Genomic DNA, 13,464 nt, shown 5'->3' with positions numbered 1-13,464 from the left:
CATGGATCATCTTCCTGCCTCTGTTTGTTGATAATGTAAAACCCAGTGTGTAAAGAAAGATGGACGACAGACAGCTCCTCAACAGGGAAACCAGAACATCTTGATCGCCCTCTGGTGGCTGGCTGTAGTATTGGTCATAAACCTGGCCTCCTCCATGTTAGCAGGTTGGGACATATTTATAAATATACCATCAGAGCACACACACATTAATGTGTTTAGTTAAGTTTCTTTTTACCTTACAGTAAAAGCCCCTCACCAGTAGAGGAGCTGTATTCCCCCCTTAACGACTCCGCAGACAGCACGTTACGTACGTTAACATAAAGATATTACAATGTAGATAAAGGAAGGAGGGATATTTAAATAAATAACAAACTTCCTTGTCTTAAGCAAGGAAGATGGCAACATGCATATCCAGTTGGCTTCCGGATATAGATGCTATTTTACCTTTATTTTTGAACAACGGGAGGAAGTGGAGCTGTGTAGTCGATGTTTATTTATCTATAATTGAATTCATAATACTAATAATAAGTCTGGGAGTTACACACAAACACGCCACTGCCATCTAGCGGTTCACCTGGGGCTTTTATTGTGAAAGATGCATCCGACCGGAAGTCCTGTCTGGCGGGTCAATCCACCACCTGCGTGATGGCGGCGGGTCGAGGGGAGTTCTTCCGGAGTCTGTGGACGGGTCTGGAGAGACAGTGTCCTCCAGGAGGACCAGGACCACCGCCGGGTCGCGGCCGTGGGAAGCACGGGCCGGAGAGAGGGGCTGCGGGCAGGAGCCCGCCGAGAGCCGCGTGGAGCAGCGCCCCCTGGAGGTCACCAGCTGCCAACATGTTAATCACACTCCTTCATTCCTCCTCAAGTCAGGAACCCTTTTAATTTGTGTTGCAGCTTCGGAAGAGAAAGAGAAGAGAGAAACTGGATCGAGACGAAACCGCCTCAGTGCAGAGAGGTGTACCTGGACACGTGAGTCCAGCTTCCGGTCTCCACGCGCTCAGTCCTTCAGAGACTTCCTGTGTGGAACCCTCTGCTCTTATGAATATGATCATGTGTTCTCAAAGGAATATGACGAGTGAACCAACATCCTCTCATTCATTATAAAGCCACCACACTAAAGACCTGCTAATTGATTCAAACAGAATCAAAAGGAATTGAATTTATACAGAATCATATAAATATTGATACAATTTATTGACATTTTACTTTTCAAGGCATAGAAAATTATTAATACAGTTACAAAAATACCATTTTATGTAAACAGCTGGTACTTTTAATGTGATATCAGTTTTAATTGGCTCCTTTGTGACAGTAGTGATCCGAGGAGCTGTTGATTGGCTGAGCCACAGTGTTGTCAGTTATATGCAGCTCGTCACTTCCTCCTCAGGCTGCCTACGGAGATCCTGCTGAAGGTTCTCTCCTTCCTGGACGCCTCCTCCATGTTCTGCATCAGTCATGTCTGCCAACTCTTCCGCCGGCTCGCCAACGAGGAGTAAGTGTCCCAGTCCCTCACGTTGTGTGTCCCATTCAAGATCTAAGGAACTGATCAGATGACTGTGACCTCGTGTTCTCTTTCCCTCGCTGCAGTGGCCTGTGGAAGAGGATTTACACCTCAGAGTTTGGGACTCAGACGTGGAGGCCGAAGTCGGCGCATGATGCAGGGATGAAGGCGTGTCGGGTGGAGGAGGTGGAGGAGCAGCCCCTGGGACACTGGAAGAAGATGTACTTCAGGACACTGGCTGGACGAGGGCTGAATAAGTGGAAGAGAGAGCTGAGGGACATCAGGCCGCACACGGGGCTGCCCCGGCAGACAGAGCTGGTCCTCAGGTACGACAAGAAACCTGGATGTCGTCTGGTTTCATCTCTATTTACTCTGAAAGGTGTTTTATTCCTCCACACCAGCAACACTCAGTGGCCAAGGATGGAAAGGTTCTAAAGCTTCTTTCCACTTGTTCTTCTTGTTTAAAGCTCCGCTGTGATTCTTCTCCCTCCTGTGTTTCTTCAGGACCCTGAACGTGAGCTGGGAGCTGACGCTGTGCGACTGCTGGGGGGGGGAGGTCACGCTGCGGGAGAACCAGGTGCACTTCCTCCAGTCCTCGCTGGTCGTGCGCTGGAGCGAGGGCGTCTTCCCCAGCTACCATCACATCAGCAGCATCCGGGTCCACGGCGTCAGGAGGGAGACGCAGATGATCCCCAGAGTCAGGTAGTAGGAGACATTTTCCTCTACATCTTCCACACCTCCTCTCCTCCACCCGTCCTCCCTCTCCTCCTCCCTCAGGCCCAGCTGGAGGTCTCAGATTTTAAAGCTGGACATGAAGACTGAGTCTCATAGCTTCATCGGCGGAGACAAACTCATCAAGCTCATACATGTGTCGCCGTGCGTCATCATCGGCAGGTGGAGGGTGAGTCTTTGATGGAAAAAACAAATGATGCTTGAAGGATTCTTCTGTTTTTGGATAAATTCTGACAGTTACTAGAATTCATGTTTGTTGACGTGACAGTGATTAAATCAAGCTGCTTAATGAAGAACAAAAAAGGGCAAATCAAACACAATGAAGCTGTTTTCAGACTCTCACTGAAGTTAATGTCTGAAAACAGCTTCATCTATACGAGTCCTGTAAATATTTGATTGTTTTCATCCAGAACCATGAATTATTCTCTGGGAAGTTAGTGAAAATGTTAAAGATTGTGATCTTTCTTTGTGTCTGTGTGTGTGTGTGTGTGTGTGATAACAGGGTAAGAACTCTGTAGCCTTCATCATGGTCAGTTTTCACTTCCACAAGCTGGTGGAGAAGAGTCTGCTGGGATCTCCGGCCCGGTGGGTTCATGTCTCTTTAACCGACAGTTTAAATATTGAAATTACAAAGTGGCAGAGATCATTGATCATCATGCAGGAAGGGGATGAAGAAGCTGAGAACAATAATATAAGAACATCGTACTTGACACCATTATCTACAGTCGACCATTAATACCTGTGTTCTCGCTGGATTTGAATGTCGTTAAGTTGTTTTTATCCACATCTTAACAGTTTTATTTCTGATTGAACACAGTAATGGAAACACCAGTGGAAATCATCAGGCTCTTGTGTGTCCCTTCCTGCAGCCTGTACACTGAACCTGTGGAGAACTCCGACCCTGCGTTGGACCCAGAGGGCTACAGTGTTCACTTCGTCCTGCACAGCCCCGGAGCCGAGATCCTGTCGGAGCACTTCAGCCAAGTCCAATGCCGCACAGGTAATCCGATCAACTCTCCTCTGGATGGAGAGTTTGTTCATGCTTGTGTCCTGAATTCAAACCGGTGACATGAACATTGTGAAGGTTCTGATTGTGGCCTTGTGGATTTGCTGTGCGTGAGCAGTTCTGTTGGAGCATGAACTTCTGGAGATGACGCTCATCGACAGCTCCGTCCTGCCGCAGCACAAACTGCTGTCTGGAAGCATCAAGCTGCCGTGGAAGAGCGAGAAGCTGGAGGGCGCCGTGGAGGTACGGCCGTCCAATCAGCAGGCCCACGTTGTTGGTTCTCATTTGTGTGTCAGGGGTGGAGCCCAAGTCACTGATGATCAAGACGCTGCAGTTATAAGTGAAAGCATAGTCGAGTGTGACTTCATCTCCCTGCTGCGTTCAGTCCGGTTCCAGTCGTTTCCTTCCTGATGTTTCTTTCCTGCGTCTTGTAGAACTGCTGCATCATGACGCTGACGGTGCTGAACGGATTAGTGACGCCGCTCTGGTGTGTCAGCACGCCCATCTTCATCAGAATGGCGAAGAGGCCGCTGTCCGCCATGTACTGCGGCGAGCACTTCCAGATGCACCACGACGGCCCCGGCGGTAAGGTGAAGATGAAGCTGGTGTGGGTGAAGGAGCAGAAGCAGTTTTTCCTCATCAGCCTCATCATCTACATTTAATTTCTCAGAGTCAGTTTGTGTTGATTCTCTCGTGCAGAAACTTTGAGTTTCTCTACTTTTTGTTTGTTTCACTGAATCAGCGAAGTCGTCAGAAAAGAGAAGATGTTAAAAGCTCCAGATGTTTCAGCTTCTTTTGTTTAAAAATGACTCGAAGAGTTTGGACCTTTTTTCTATAGAAAAATGTAATCAGGTTTCATTGTAAATAAGAATTTTCTGATCATCTGTATTTTGTTTTTCATACATTTTCTATTATGTTTCACTTTGAATAAAAGCACAAAACAGAATTCTCATTTCCTGAAAACATGACGTAGGAAACTTGATATTAAAGAGTAATTTGATGTGTTTGTAAACTAAATTAGTTTTTAAGTTTATTTGTGTCTATATACTGAGCAGAATAAGTTGTTTTTCAACACGACTTTAAAAAGAAAACTTCTCTGGTGTTCTTATCACACTGATGTCTTATCAAGTCAGACAGTTAAAGACTGTGGCTTCACTTTTGGGAGATGACGTGTTTATGATGAGATTGAACGTCTGTGAGAAAAACCTGAAGGAAGGTGAGTATTGTAGTTCTGTCCATCCGCCACTAGATGGTAATGAGGAGTCACATTCCCCTGACCCCCTATAGTTAAAGTTAAAATGTTCACAATCAACAAGTCCTCAGTGTTTTTATAATTATTTTATTACTCATTTAAAGTTTTCTTCAGAATTCTTCATATTCTAAAGTTTCCTGCTGAATCTTGGAGATAAACTCTGGTTTTTAATGACTTCAGAGTGTTTTTAACTGATCTCAGTTCAGCTTCACCCTTCAGCTGCAGCTGGTTGTGACAGTTTGTGACTCCCAGTCAGTTCTTCTCTCAGGAGATGGAACCCACTCACCAGAGTCACAGAGAACAGACGCTCAGGGAGAGAAGGAGGAAACTTTCTCATGTTCACACTCACACATCAGACTCACTTTCATCCAGCTGCTGGTTTCAGGTAGAACAGTGGTTTAGGGGTCATGGGCTGGTCTCTGCTTTGAGGTGTCGTAGGACAGAAACAGTCACAGATATCAGAGCAGGTGGGGGGGGGTGTGTGTGTGTGTGGGGGGGGGGGGGGGGGGGGGGGGGGGGGGTCAGGCGGCAGCAAGGAGCAGAAAAGGGGAAGTCCTACGAGTGAGAGGTGGAAACCGGTGGAACAGGCCGGTCTGTTTCCTCGTCTCAGGGAGTGTCTTTGTGTTCTGTCCTGAACGAGAAGCTGCAGAGGAGTCGGACGAGTGACGAGAGAAACATCATGGCTGTGAACAAGTGCCTCAAATATCTGCTCTTCTTCTTCAACCTCCTGTTCTGGGTGAGTCTGGAAAAACCTGATATCGTTTAGTTTTATCCTCCTGTTGAACTTCTCAACACTTTACAGGTAAAGAACTGGACAAATCGTCACGTTCCTAAGAATTGATCATGCCTGGACTTTCTGTTTATATTAGACTAATACTCCTTCCAGTGGTTTTGATTGTGAATCAGTGGCAGATTTATGATGTTTTTTCATTCATCAATCATTCAGATAGTTGAGTTCTATTTGGTTCTGATGCAGCATGAATTCGGTGATGGGTGTGTTCACTGGTCTTGAGGCATTTAATAGCAAAAGTAAAATTAATTAACAAACTAATTTCATCCTATTTTCTGTTCGCTTAAGTGTAACAGTTTTTTATTTGTCTTTTGAGTGTAAGGTTTGTCTCTGCTGTGACCTCTGTCTCTTTTCACCTAGTCTCTTTTCTTCGGTATCAGCAGCGTAGAACCGGTTGTGTTGATCTTTATCTCTCGGCCGCTCCCTCCACAAACAAACAGGTTTGGTTTCAGGGCGTGGCTCGACGCCCGGCCTCACGTCTGTCGTCTGCTGCCTGGTGTCGCTCCTGCATTCAAATCTGAAAGGGCAGTGAAGTTGGAATGAGGTCATGGTTTAGCCCAGCATGACCATCAATTATTGCTCTGGGGCAGGGGCGTTTCTAGGATTGAAAGAAAGGGGGGGCTTAGCCCCTAAGGAAGCTGAATGTTTGCGCGCACAGCGCGCGCCAATTTTTTTGGGGCTCATTTGGGGCTGCGGATATCAATTGTTTCAGACAGTTCGTAGATTGGTTCAATCAGAAAGAGTGTGATTTTTCTCTGTATCTTTGCTTGCATTCATTCAGTATGAGATAACAGAAGAGACAGAATTTCAGGGTCATTGTGAAATTTGACAACACAAATATGAACTTTTCTCAAATAGAGAGAAATAATTTTCAACTTCTGAGTTGTTTATTTGTAGCTAGCTTAGTGTAAACATAGCTCATTACAATATTCCCTTTCATTTGCCTCAAGTAAACCTAAATTTAAGCAAGTAACAATCGTTAACAACTACAGATAGCCACATTCTGTAACTACCTGTACTTACAATTTCACTCCGTACATAATTTACTTTGAGCTAAACTCCTTGGCTGTAATCCTGCTGTCTTGATGAGAGACGTTACTTGGCAGAGTGAGAAAGCCAGCGCAGCAGCGATGCAGACTCCCCAAGGTCCTAGTGCCCAGTCTTTTTTGTTAAGTATGATGAGAGGCTATTGGATTGTAATTTGATGGTGGAGAAAACATACAAACCAGAAACGCACTCACATATGTAGCATGTGAGACTTATAAACAGCTTGTCCATGTGTAAAACAATAGTTTAATTTTTTTTTAAAAATTAAAAAAAAAAAATTAAAAAAAAATCCCAATAATTATTTGGGGGGGCTGAAGAACATTTTAGGGGGGCTTCAGCCCCCCTAAAACAGGCCTAACGACGCCCCTGCTCTGGGGAAAGAGTCTGTGGAACTTCCTGAAAGTGTTGGAGGGAAAGAGGGATTCATCTCGCTCGGCTTCACATGATTGATTAGTCAATTTATAACTCAACAGAAACCTGATGATATTTTATGTTAATGTTCTGTAGACGTGCACCTTAATGTAGTTGTGACAGAAGGTGGACGAGTAGAAGGAAAGACACTTTTACTTGAGCAGATTTCACACATGAACCCGGAGGATGTCTTCAGAGTCTGAACATCAGTCCTGCTGAGGTTATTTCAGTCCTGCCCACGTGTTCCCATATTAAATCGATGTTAACTTGATTTGAACCACTCAGAGTACACAGCGGATGAGGATGGTGAGGGTGGGGCAGAGTCGCTATTTACTGTAAAACCTATTTTACTGTTGTTTTTCAAACTTGTGGCTCCACTGCTGCTTTTAGTTGTGAAGTGACGCCTCCCAGTTGTAACAGCACCGGTATAGAAGACACAGAGTCAAACTCCAGAGTGATACATCACGGTGGTTCCTGTGGTCGCTCACCTTCACTGCTGCAGCAGACACTGGCGATGTTGTGGTCTGTGAGAGGAGAGAAACAAACATCATCTGCAGCTCTGAGCGTTTCCACCTGTGAGCCTCATATCCTCCATGAATAACAGATGCTGCGTTCAGGTATCTGCAGAGGAAACAGCCCGACGGACACAAAGTGTGTTTCTGCACCAGATCTGCAACAGTAATGACAAACATGTAGTTTTGATAACAGCAGAGGAACAGTGACGCCCGGTTGTGTTGTGGCGGTTGGATTTTATCTTCATGAACAAATTCATACAATCAAAGTATACAAAATTTAAAAAAGTAATCTAAACTAAAACAAAAACAGCTGGATTCAAGGTTTTAACGATCTGAATTTAAACGTCATGTTTGGTTCTGTACATAAGTATTTACATTTAATACAACTTTGTTCCAAACTACGTTTTAGATGAAACTACTTCCCCCCCCCCTCCTGACCCTAACCCTAACCCTGATACACCCAGTCTGCTCTGATTGGTCAGCTGGTCCACTCTGTTGTGATTGGTTGACCGTGTCTGGCCTCCTGCGTGCGAACGAGCCATTCAGAAACATCCAGTGATATTTTTCTTCCAGGGTTAAAAGAACATAAATAGATTTGGACATAAACTAAGATGTTCACGAGTTATAAACAGAACCCGTGAGTAGGGAGTGTTCTCATCGGTCGATCTGTCAGTCGTCAAGTTCTTTCTGTGTATTTAATCCAAAACAAACAGGGACACACCTCCCTCTTGTTTTGTGTGTGTGGTGAATTGTGAAATGCCGACGTCTCGTCTGCTGCTGCTTGAGAAACAAATTAACCACAAGAGCTACTGACTCACAACCAGTGTGTAACTGAGTCACTGCGCAGGAATGAAACCACACAATGAACCACTTAGTTTTATTATCAGCAGATTTTCTCTCTGTTCACCCTCGATGTGCGAACTCTTCGCTTTAGATCCACGTGTGAACCGGTGTAAACTTTACATTCTATTCTGAACAGCTTCACTCAAATCCTCCAATAATCAATAAAGTGATTCAGAGTGAAAAAAACCACTGGTAAATTAAAGAGAAAGGAAGTGGATCCAGATTAACTGTAATCATGATTCATTTTTATATAAACAAGTTTTACCAGTTCATATATTATTGAACTGGTAAAACTTATATATAAAAAAATATATTCAGATATATTCTATATCAACTGAAATCTAGACGAAATGTGAAATGTGTAAATTAATCCAGATCAAATCTCATCCGGATTAACTGGAAACTTGATGAACCACATTTTTTAAATTTCTGAAAGTGATCTTCTGTAATGTTAATGTGGAGATTGTATTGCTTGTGTTTCCGGTTCGGTGTCGTATGCATTCAAGCGGCAGCAAGTACAGACCTGCTGACTTCTGTCTTCACTATGTGGATCTGCAGGTTTTCTGTTGGTTTCTGAGCTGTGACGCAAACGCAGGTTTAATTACAGATTATAGATTTAACTCTGAGATAACAAACACACACACCTCCTGACAAAGACTCACAACTCCTGCCCTGCCCTGGTGCCCGGCTGCAGTATAGATCATAAACCTCCTCCACGTTAGCAGATGGGACCAAACTAAATCAAAGTAGAGGTTAAAAAGTTATTTGATGATTAAAAAAAACTGACTGAGACGTCATGATGGACACCTGAGTCTGATGGATTCTTATTTATTTACACAAATAATCGTCATCATCTACATCCACACCTGAATTGAACGGCCTCCTCTTGGCTCAGAGTTTGATCCTCAACTTGAGTTGGGTGATGCTTCCGTTCTGGAGCAGTTTAGCAGAACTCGCTGTTGATGGGACAGTTTCCTCAGGTGATGTTTCCACCTGCAGACGGACGACGTCTCTGTTTGTTGTTCAAACAATCGTGGCTGAAATCCCCTCAGGACACGAAACGCTCTCCAGGAGTGAGACCGACGACACGAGCTCCAAACTCACAGGAGGATTCTCAACGTGAAGAGTTAGAGTTAGAGTTGCTCAGGAACACGCAGGAGGTGTTTGTGTCTGAAGTAAATGTTTCATGACGACTTTAAATGTGCACAAAGAAAACTGGGCTCACTGGTCAAGGTGTGTGTGTTTGTGTACGTGTGTGTGCGTACGTACACTCAGGGTGTGGTGGCTTCACTTCACTTCTCTTGTGAGCACAGAGGTCGTTTCCTTAAAATGCTTTTGTCACGTTAGTTTCCATTCGTTCAGAGAATGATCCAACTTTTTTTATTTTAACGTAAACAAAAACAAACGTACTCATGTTTGTGTTTTACATGTTCACAAACTCTGAGACGCACAACAAACACACACGTTGTGTGGTGTCAACATTTCCTCTACTCTTGTTTTAACACACTGGAAACTTTACAAAGGACTTGTGTTGATACGACACATTGACGTGTGTGTTCGTGTTCTCGCTGCAGGTTCTTCACGACCTCCGGTGTCACTGCGTTTCTCTGTCTCTGTGGTCGGTGTCGGGTTTCATTCACAAACAGGAAAATAAAAACTTTCTCTTTATTTTGTTTCTCATGTCGGATCCAGACTCTTCAGTTGTTCTGTCACATTTTACTCGTCTGTTTAAATGTGTGTTGACATTTAGTTTCAGCTGTTTTCTCCACCAGATGTCACCAAAGCATGTTGCACAAAAGTAATCTCTCTCCCTCTAACCCTCCCCCCTCTACCCCCCCCTCTCTCTCCCTCTCCCCGGTCTCTCTCTCTCTCTCTCTCTCCCTCCCCCCCTCTCTCCCTCCCTCCAGCTGAGTGGTTGCATCATTCTGGGCGTGTCCATCTACCTGAAAGTCAGTAAGGATGCAAACAAGGTGAGACTCTAAATTGGATAATTGATTAATTAGCACATACAAAGTCTGAGTGGCAGCTGAGCCCCCCCCCCCCCCCCTGCTCTCATGTGCAGATCACTAACACGGCTATGCCTGGCATTGACCTGATGATCGCCATCGGCGTCATCATCATGTTGCTCGGGTTCCTGGGCTGCTGTGGAGCCATCAAGGAGAACCGCTGCATGCTGCTGCTGGTGAGAGTCTTCACAAGTTCTCATGTCTATCATCTTCACATGTTCTCTCATCTTCACATCTTCACATCTTCACATCTTCTCATGTTCTCTCTCACACTTCCTGTTTAAAATCACAACTTTATTTATCAGATTCTTTTTGGGGGTAAAAACACTTTATTTAAGGTTGAGCTATTGTAAAATAATGTGAATGTTTCACTGCATTTCTATAAAATGTTCTTGCTATTTAATTTCAATTCTGACTCCTCCCTCTCTTTGTTTCAGTTCTTCATCTCCCTCCTCCTCATCTTCATCCTCCTAGTGGCAGCCGGAATCCTGGGAGCTGTGGGCGAGTCAAAGGTAAAACAGGAAGTGAATCTGTCCTGAAGACGTCGCTCATTTCTTCACTTTGTTGAGATAATCAAGGTGTGTGTCTGTTTGTGTGTCTGTGTGTATTGTCTGTGTGTGTGTGTAAAGGTGAAGGACTTGGTGATGGTCGAGCTGGAGAAGTTAACTCCGCTCTCGAAACAACCACAGAATGTGAGGGATGATGTGGAGACGCTGCAGCGTGAGGTAACTACTGAACTTTAGAGATGTTGTTATTAAATCTTCATGACAAAGAAATGTTATAGTGTGATAATTTAAAGTTTAACTAACTTTATCATAAATAAAAAGAAAACACAAATAAACATATACACATGCTATATGAAATATTAAAATAAATGCACATCCTTAAATGTAAGTTCATATTGGCTGATTTTCTTTAACAATAATAATTTCATGGATGACTTATTGAAAATCTTTTTTAATCTTACCACAAGCTTCTCCAGGACTTTTCTCACTTTTAAAATTAAAAACTAAAGACGATTAAGACAATCAAGTTAAATATTCAAAAAGCATGAAGCCTACACATGAACCAGTCAGGCTGTAGTTACCATATGGATCCACCAGAGGGCAACAGCTGCACACTGTGGGTCAAGCTGAGGGTCGCGGTCCCGTGTGAGGTCACCTGCTCAGAGGTCACATGAGACAGAAACTGGCTCAACTCCTCGCAGAACATCTGTCGGACCTTTAACTTCCCAGCAGTAGTTTGATTGGACGGATTCGTCTCAGGCTGACGTTGTGTGTTTCTCTTCCAGCTGAAGTGTTGTGGCATCCTGAAAGGAGCGGCCGACTGGACCAAGGTTCCAGACTCGTGTCGCTGCAACAGCACAGATACAGACTGCAAGTCGGGCGCCATCTTCAGCGAGGTGAGACCCTGTCACAGCTCGTAGGTCATCTCCATGGAGACGATTCTCTGCCTGTGATTCAAAGACACAGGAGATAAGCTTCATGAAGATGATGGTGATGAAGATGATAATGATAATAATGATGATGTTGTCTCACCTGCAGACTTGTGGTGATAAAATCATCAGTCTGCTGGAGCAACACTTGAAGGTCGTCCTGGGAATCGCTTTCGCCGTCGCCGTCCTGATGGTCAGTGCACACACACACACACAAACACACACACACACACAAACACACAACTGATGTGTCTCTGTGTAGCAGGTCTGTATTTTACATAAAACGTGTGTACAACAATCAGCAGTGTTTGTTTACAATCATCTGGTCCATCATCAATATGACCTGCATTCATCTACACACACTTGTATACAAACAAACACAAAAACAAATAAACAAACAAGGTCAGTGATCTGCAACACTACACCTGAAAAATCCATTTACCACCTCATGGGCAAACAAGGGAACTACAACAGAAATACCTTTGCATATATTGTAACTCGCATCACACTGTTTATTCTTTATAGTTTATTTAATCTGTGAAATCTTCAAACATTCAGGAATAATTAACACAAGAAATTAATGTTTATCATGTATATCTATTATTATTATTATTATTATTATTATTACAAAGTGAGAAGTCGAGTCATTTTCTCAGACTTTTATAGAAACAACCAGTGGAGTCGCCCCCTGCTGGTCACTACACAGAAGACACATTTGCTTCACTTTACGAACCCGAAGTCTACGTCCATTTTTAGTCGGTTTCTACAGGTTTGTGTTAATAACATCAATAGTGTGATGAGAGATTGTAGAATGTCTCATCGGTTCTGGTCTCTGCAGATCTTCGGCATGGTCTTCGCCATGATTCTCTACTGTCAGATCGGCCGGAAGAACAGCGGCGCCACCACCACAAACGCCTGAGGCCCCGCCCTCGCTGCCTCGCTCCCTCGCAACGGCCAATCAGCTGTGCCCAAATCACCTGTGAAACATCTACTTAACCTCAGTGCTTCTGTAATTTCACCTGCGGTTTTATTGTGAAGGAACACTTTGAGTTGTAAGCTAATATGTCTTTATCCCTGTGGACTGTTTGTGGACAGTTCACAATTTAGATTTATTGATCATGATTATGAAATAAATTATTGAAACGGTTCCTGGAGAAGAAACAGGAAATGAATTATTGATCCAGTGAATCAGACGATCTGAACACTATGATCATCGTTTTCTGAACCTACGAAAGCTGCCTCATGATTTTACAGAACTCTTCTCCTGTCAAAGTTAAAACTCAAACACCAACAATCAGCGTTTCCACTCACGAGGCCTCAAAGAACAAATCCCTGGGAAATGTTAAATGTCAAAAACTAAAATCTTCATGTTGCTTTAGGCTTATTAAGCATGGAAGCCCATTACTGCCATAAAGAAATTAAAAACAGGTGTTGAATTTAATGCCATATAAAAAGTTCAGTTTCTCAGAGGTTATTCCATTTTTTTCTACATGCATTGTGTCCATTAAAATTACCTTCAAATGGTATGTGTGTTATGATTGGCTTAAATGTCGTCATCATTTTTGACATATTGCAATCACTTATATTTTTGGTTATAGTTTTTTTCTAGTTTTAGAATTGTATAAAATCCATTCCTTCGCAAAAATATAAATGACAAAAAAAAATAAATAAGGCAAAAGTCACTTGTGTGTATCATAAAGACCTTGTTTTGTGATTTGTGACCCTATGGTGTATGAAAATAGGTACATTTATATGTATTATAATTAAAGAAAGTTACATTTGTTCTGATACCTAAAAGTCGGGTTCTGCTGCTGTAAAATCATTTCTAATCATTTAAAATAATTCATTTAAAAACAATATTACCATCATAAAACAATAAACCTTGAATTTCACATTTGTTATGTCGTTACAGAATATTACATCTTG

General features: G+C 43.2%; 2 protein-coding genes across 2 annotated transcripts; both read left to right on the top strand.

Moving 5' to 3' along the window:
- Positions 1 to 645: 645 nt before the first annotated feature.
- LOC133012256 (F-box only protein 15-like) lies at positions 646 to 4,082 on the top strand. The gene is made up of 10 exons (XM_061080237.1): positions 646 to 818; positions 895 to 969; positions 1,388 to 1,492; positions 1,588 to 1,827; positions 2,006 to 2,203; positions 2,279 to 2,402; positions 2,736 to 2,818; positions 3,103 to 3,233; positions 3,358 to 3,482; positions 3,674 to 4,082. The coding sequence occupies exons 1-10, from the start codon at positions 646 to 648 to the stop codon at positions 3,899 to 3,901; spliced, it is 1,482 nt and encodes a 493-aa protein (XP_060936220.1). The 3' UTR covers positions 3,902 to 4,082.
- Positions 4,083 to 5,170: 1,088 nt separating this feature from the next.
- On the top strand, positions 5,171 to 12,590 carry tspan9b (tetraspanin 9b). Its single transcript, XM_061080961.1, has 8 exons — positions 5,171 to 5,227; positions 10,005 to 10,067; positions 10,160 to 10,279; positions 10,541 to 10,615; positions 10,733 to 10,828; positions 11,395 to 11,505; positions 11,648 to 11,731; positions 12,377 to 12,590. The coding sequence occupies exons 1-8, from the start codon at positions 5,171 to 5,173 to the stop codon at positions 12,455 to 12,457; spliced, it is 687 nt and encodes a 228-aa protein (XP_060936944.1). The 3' UTR covers positions 12,458 to 12,590.
- Positions 12,591 to 13,464: the final 874 nt, after the last annotated feature.

The sequence above is a fragment of the Limanda limanda genome, chromosome 1, assembly GCF_963576545.1.
Source record: "Limanda limanda chromosome 1, fLimLim1.1, whole genome shotgun sequence".
Lineage (NCBI taxonomy): Eukaryota > Metazoa > Chordata > Actinopteri > Pleuronectiformes > Pleuronectidae > Limanda > Limanda limanda.
This window is presented reverse-complemented; position numbering and strand designations above follow the sequence as displayed.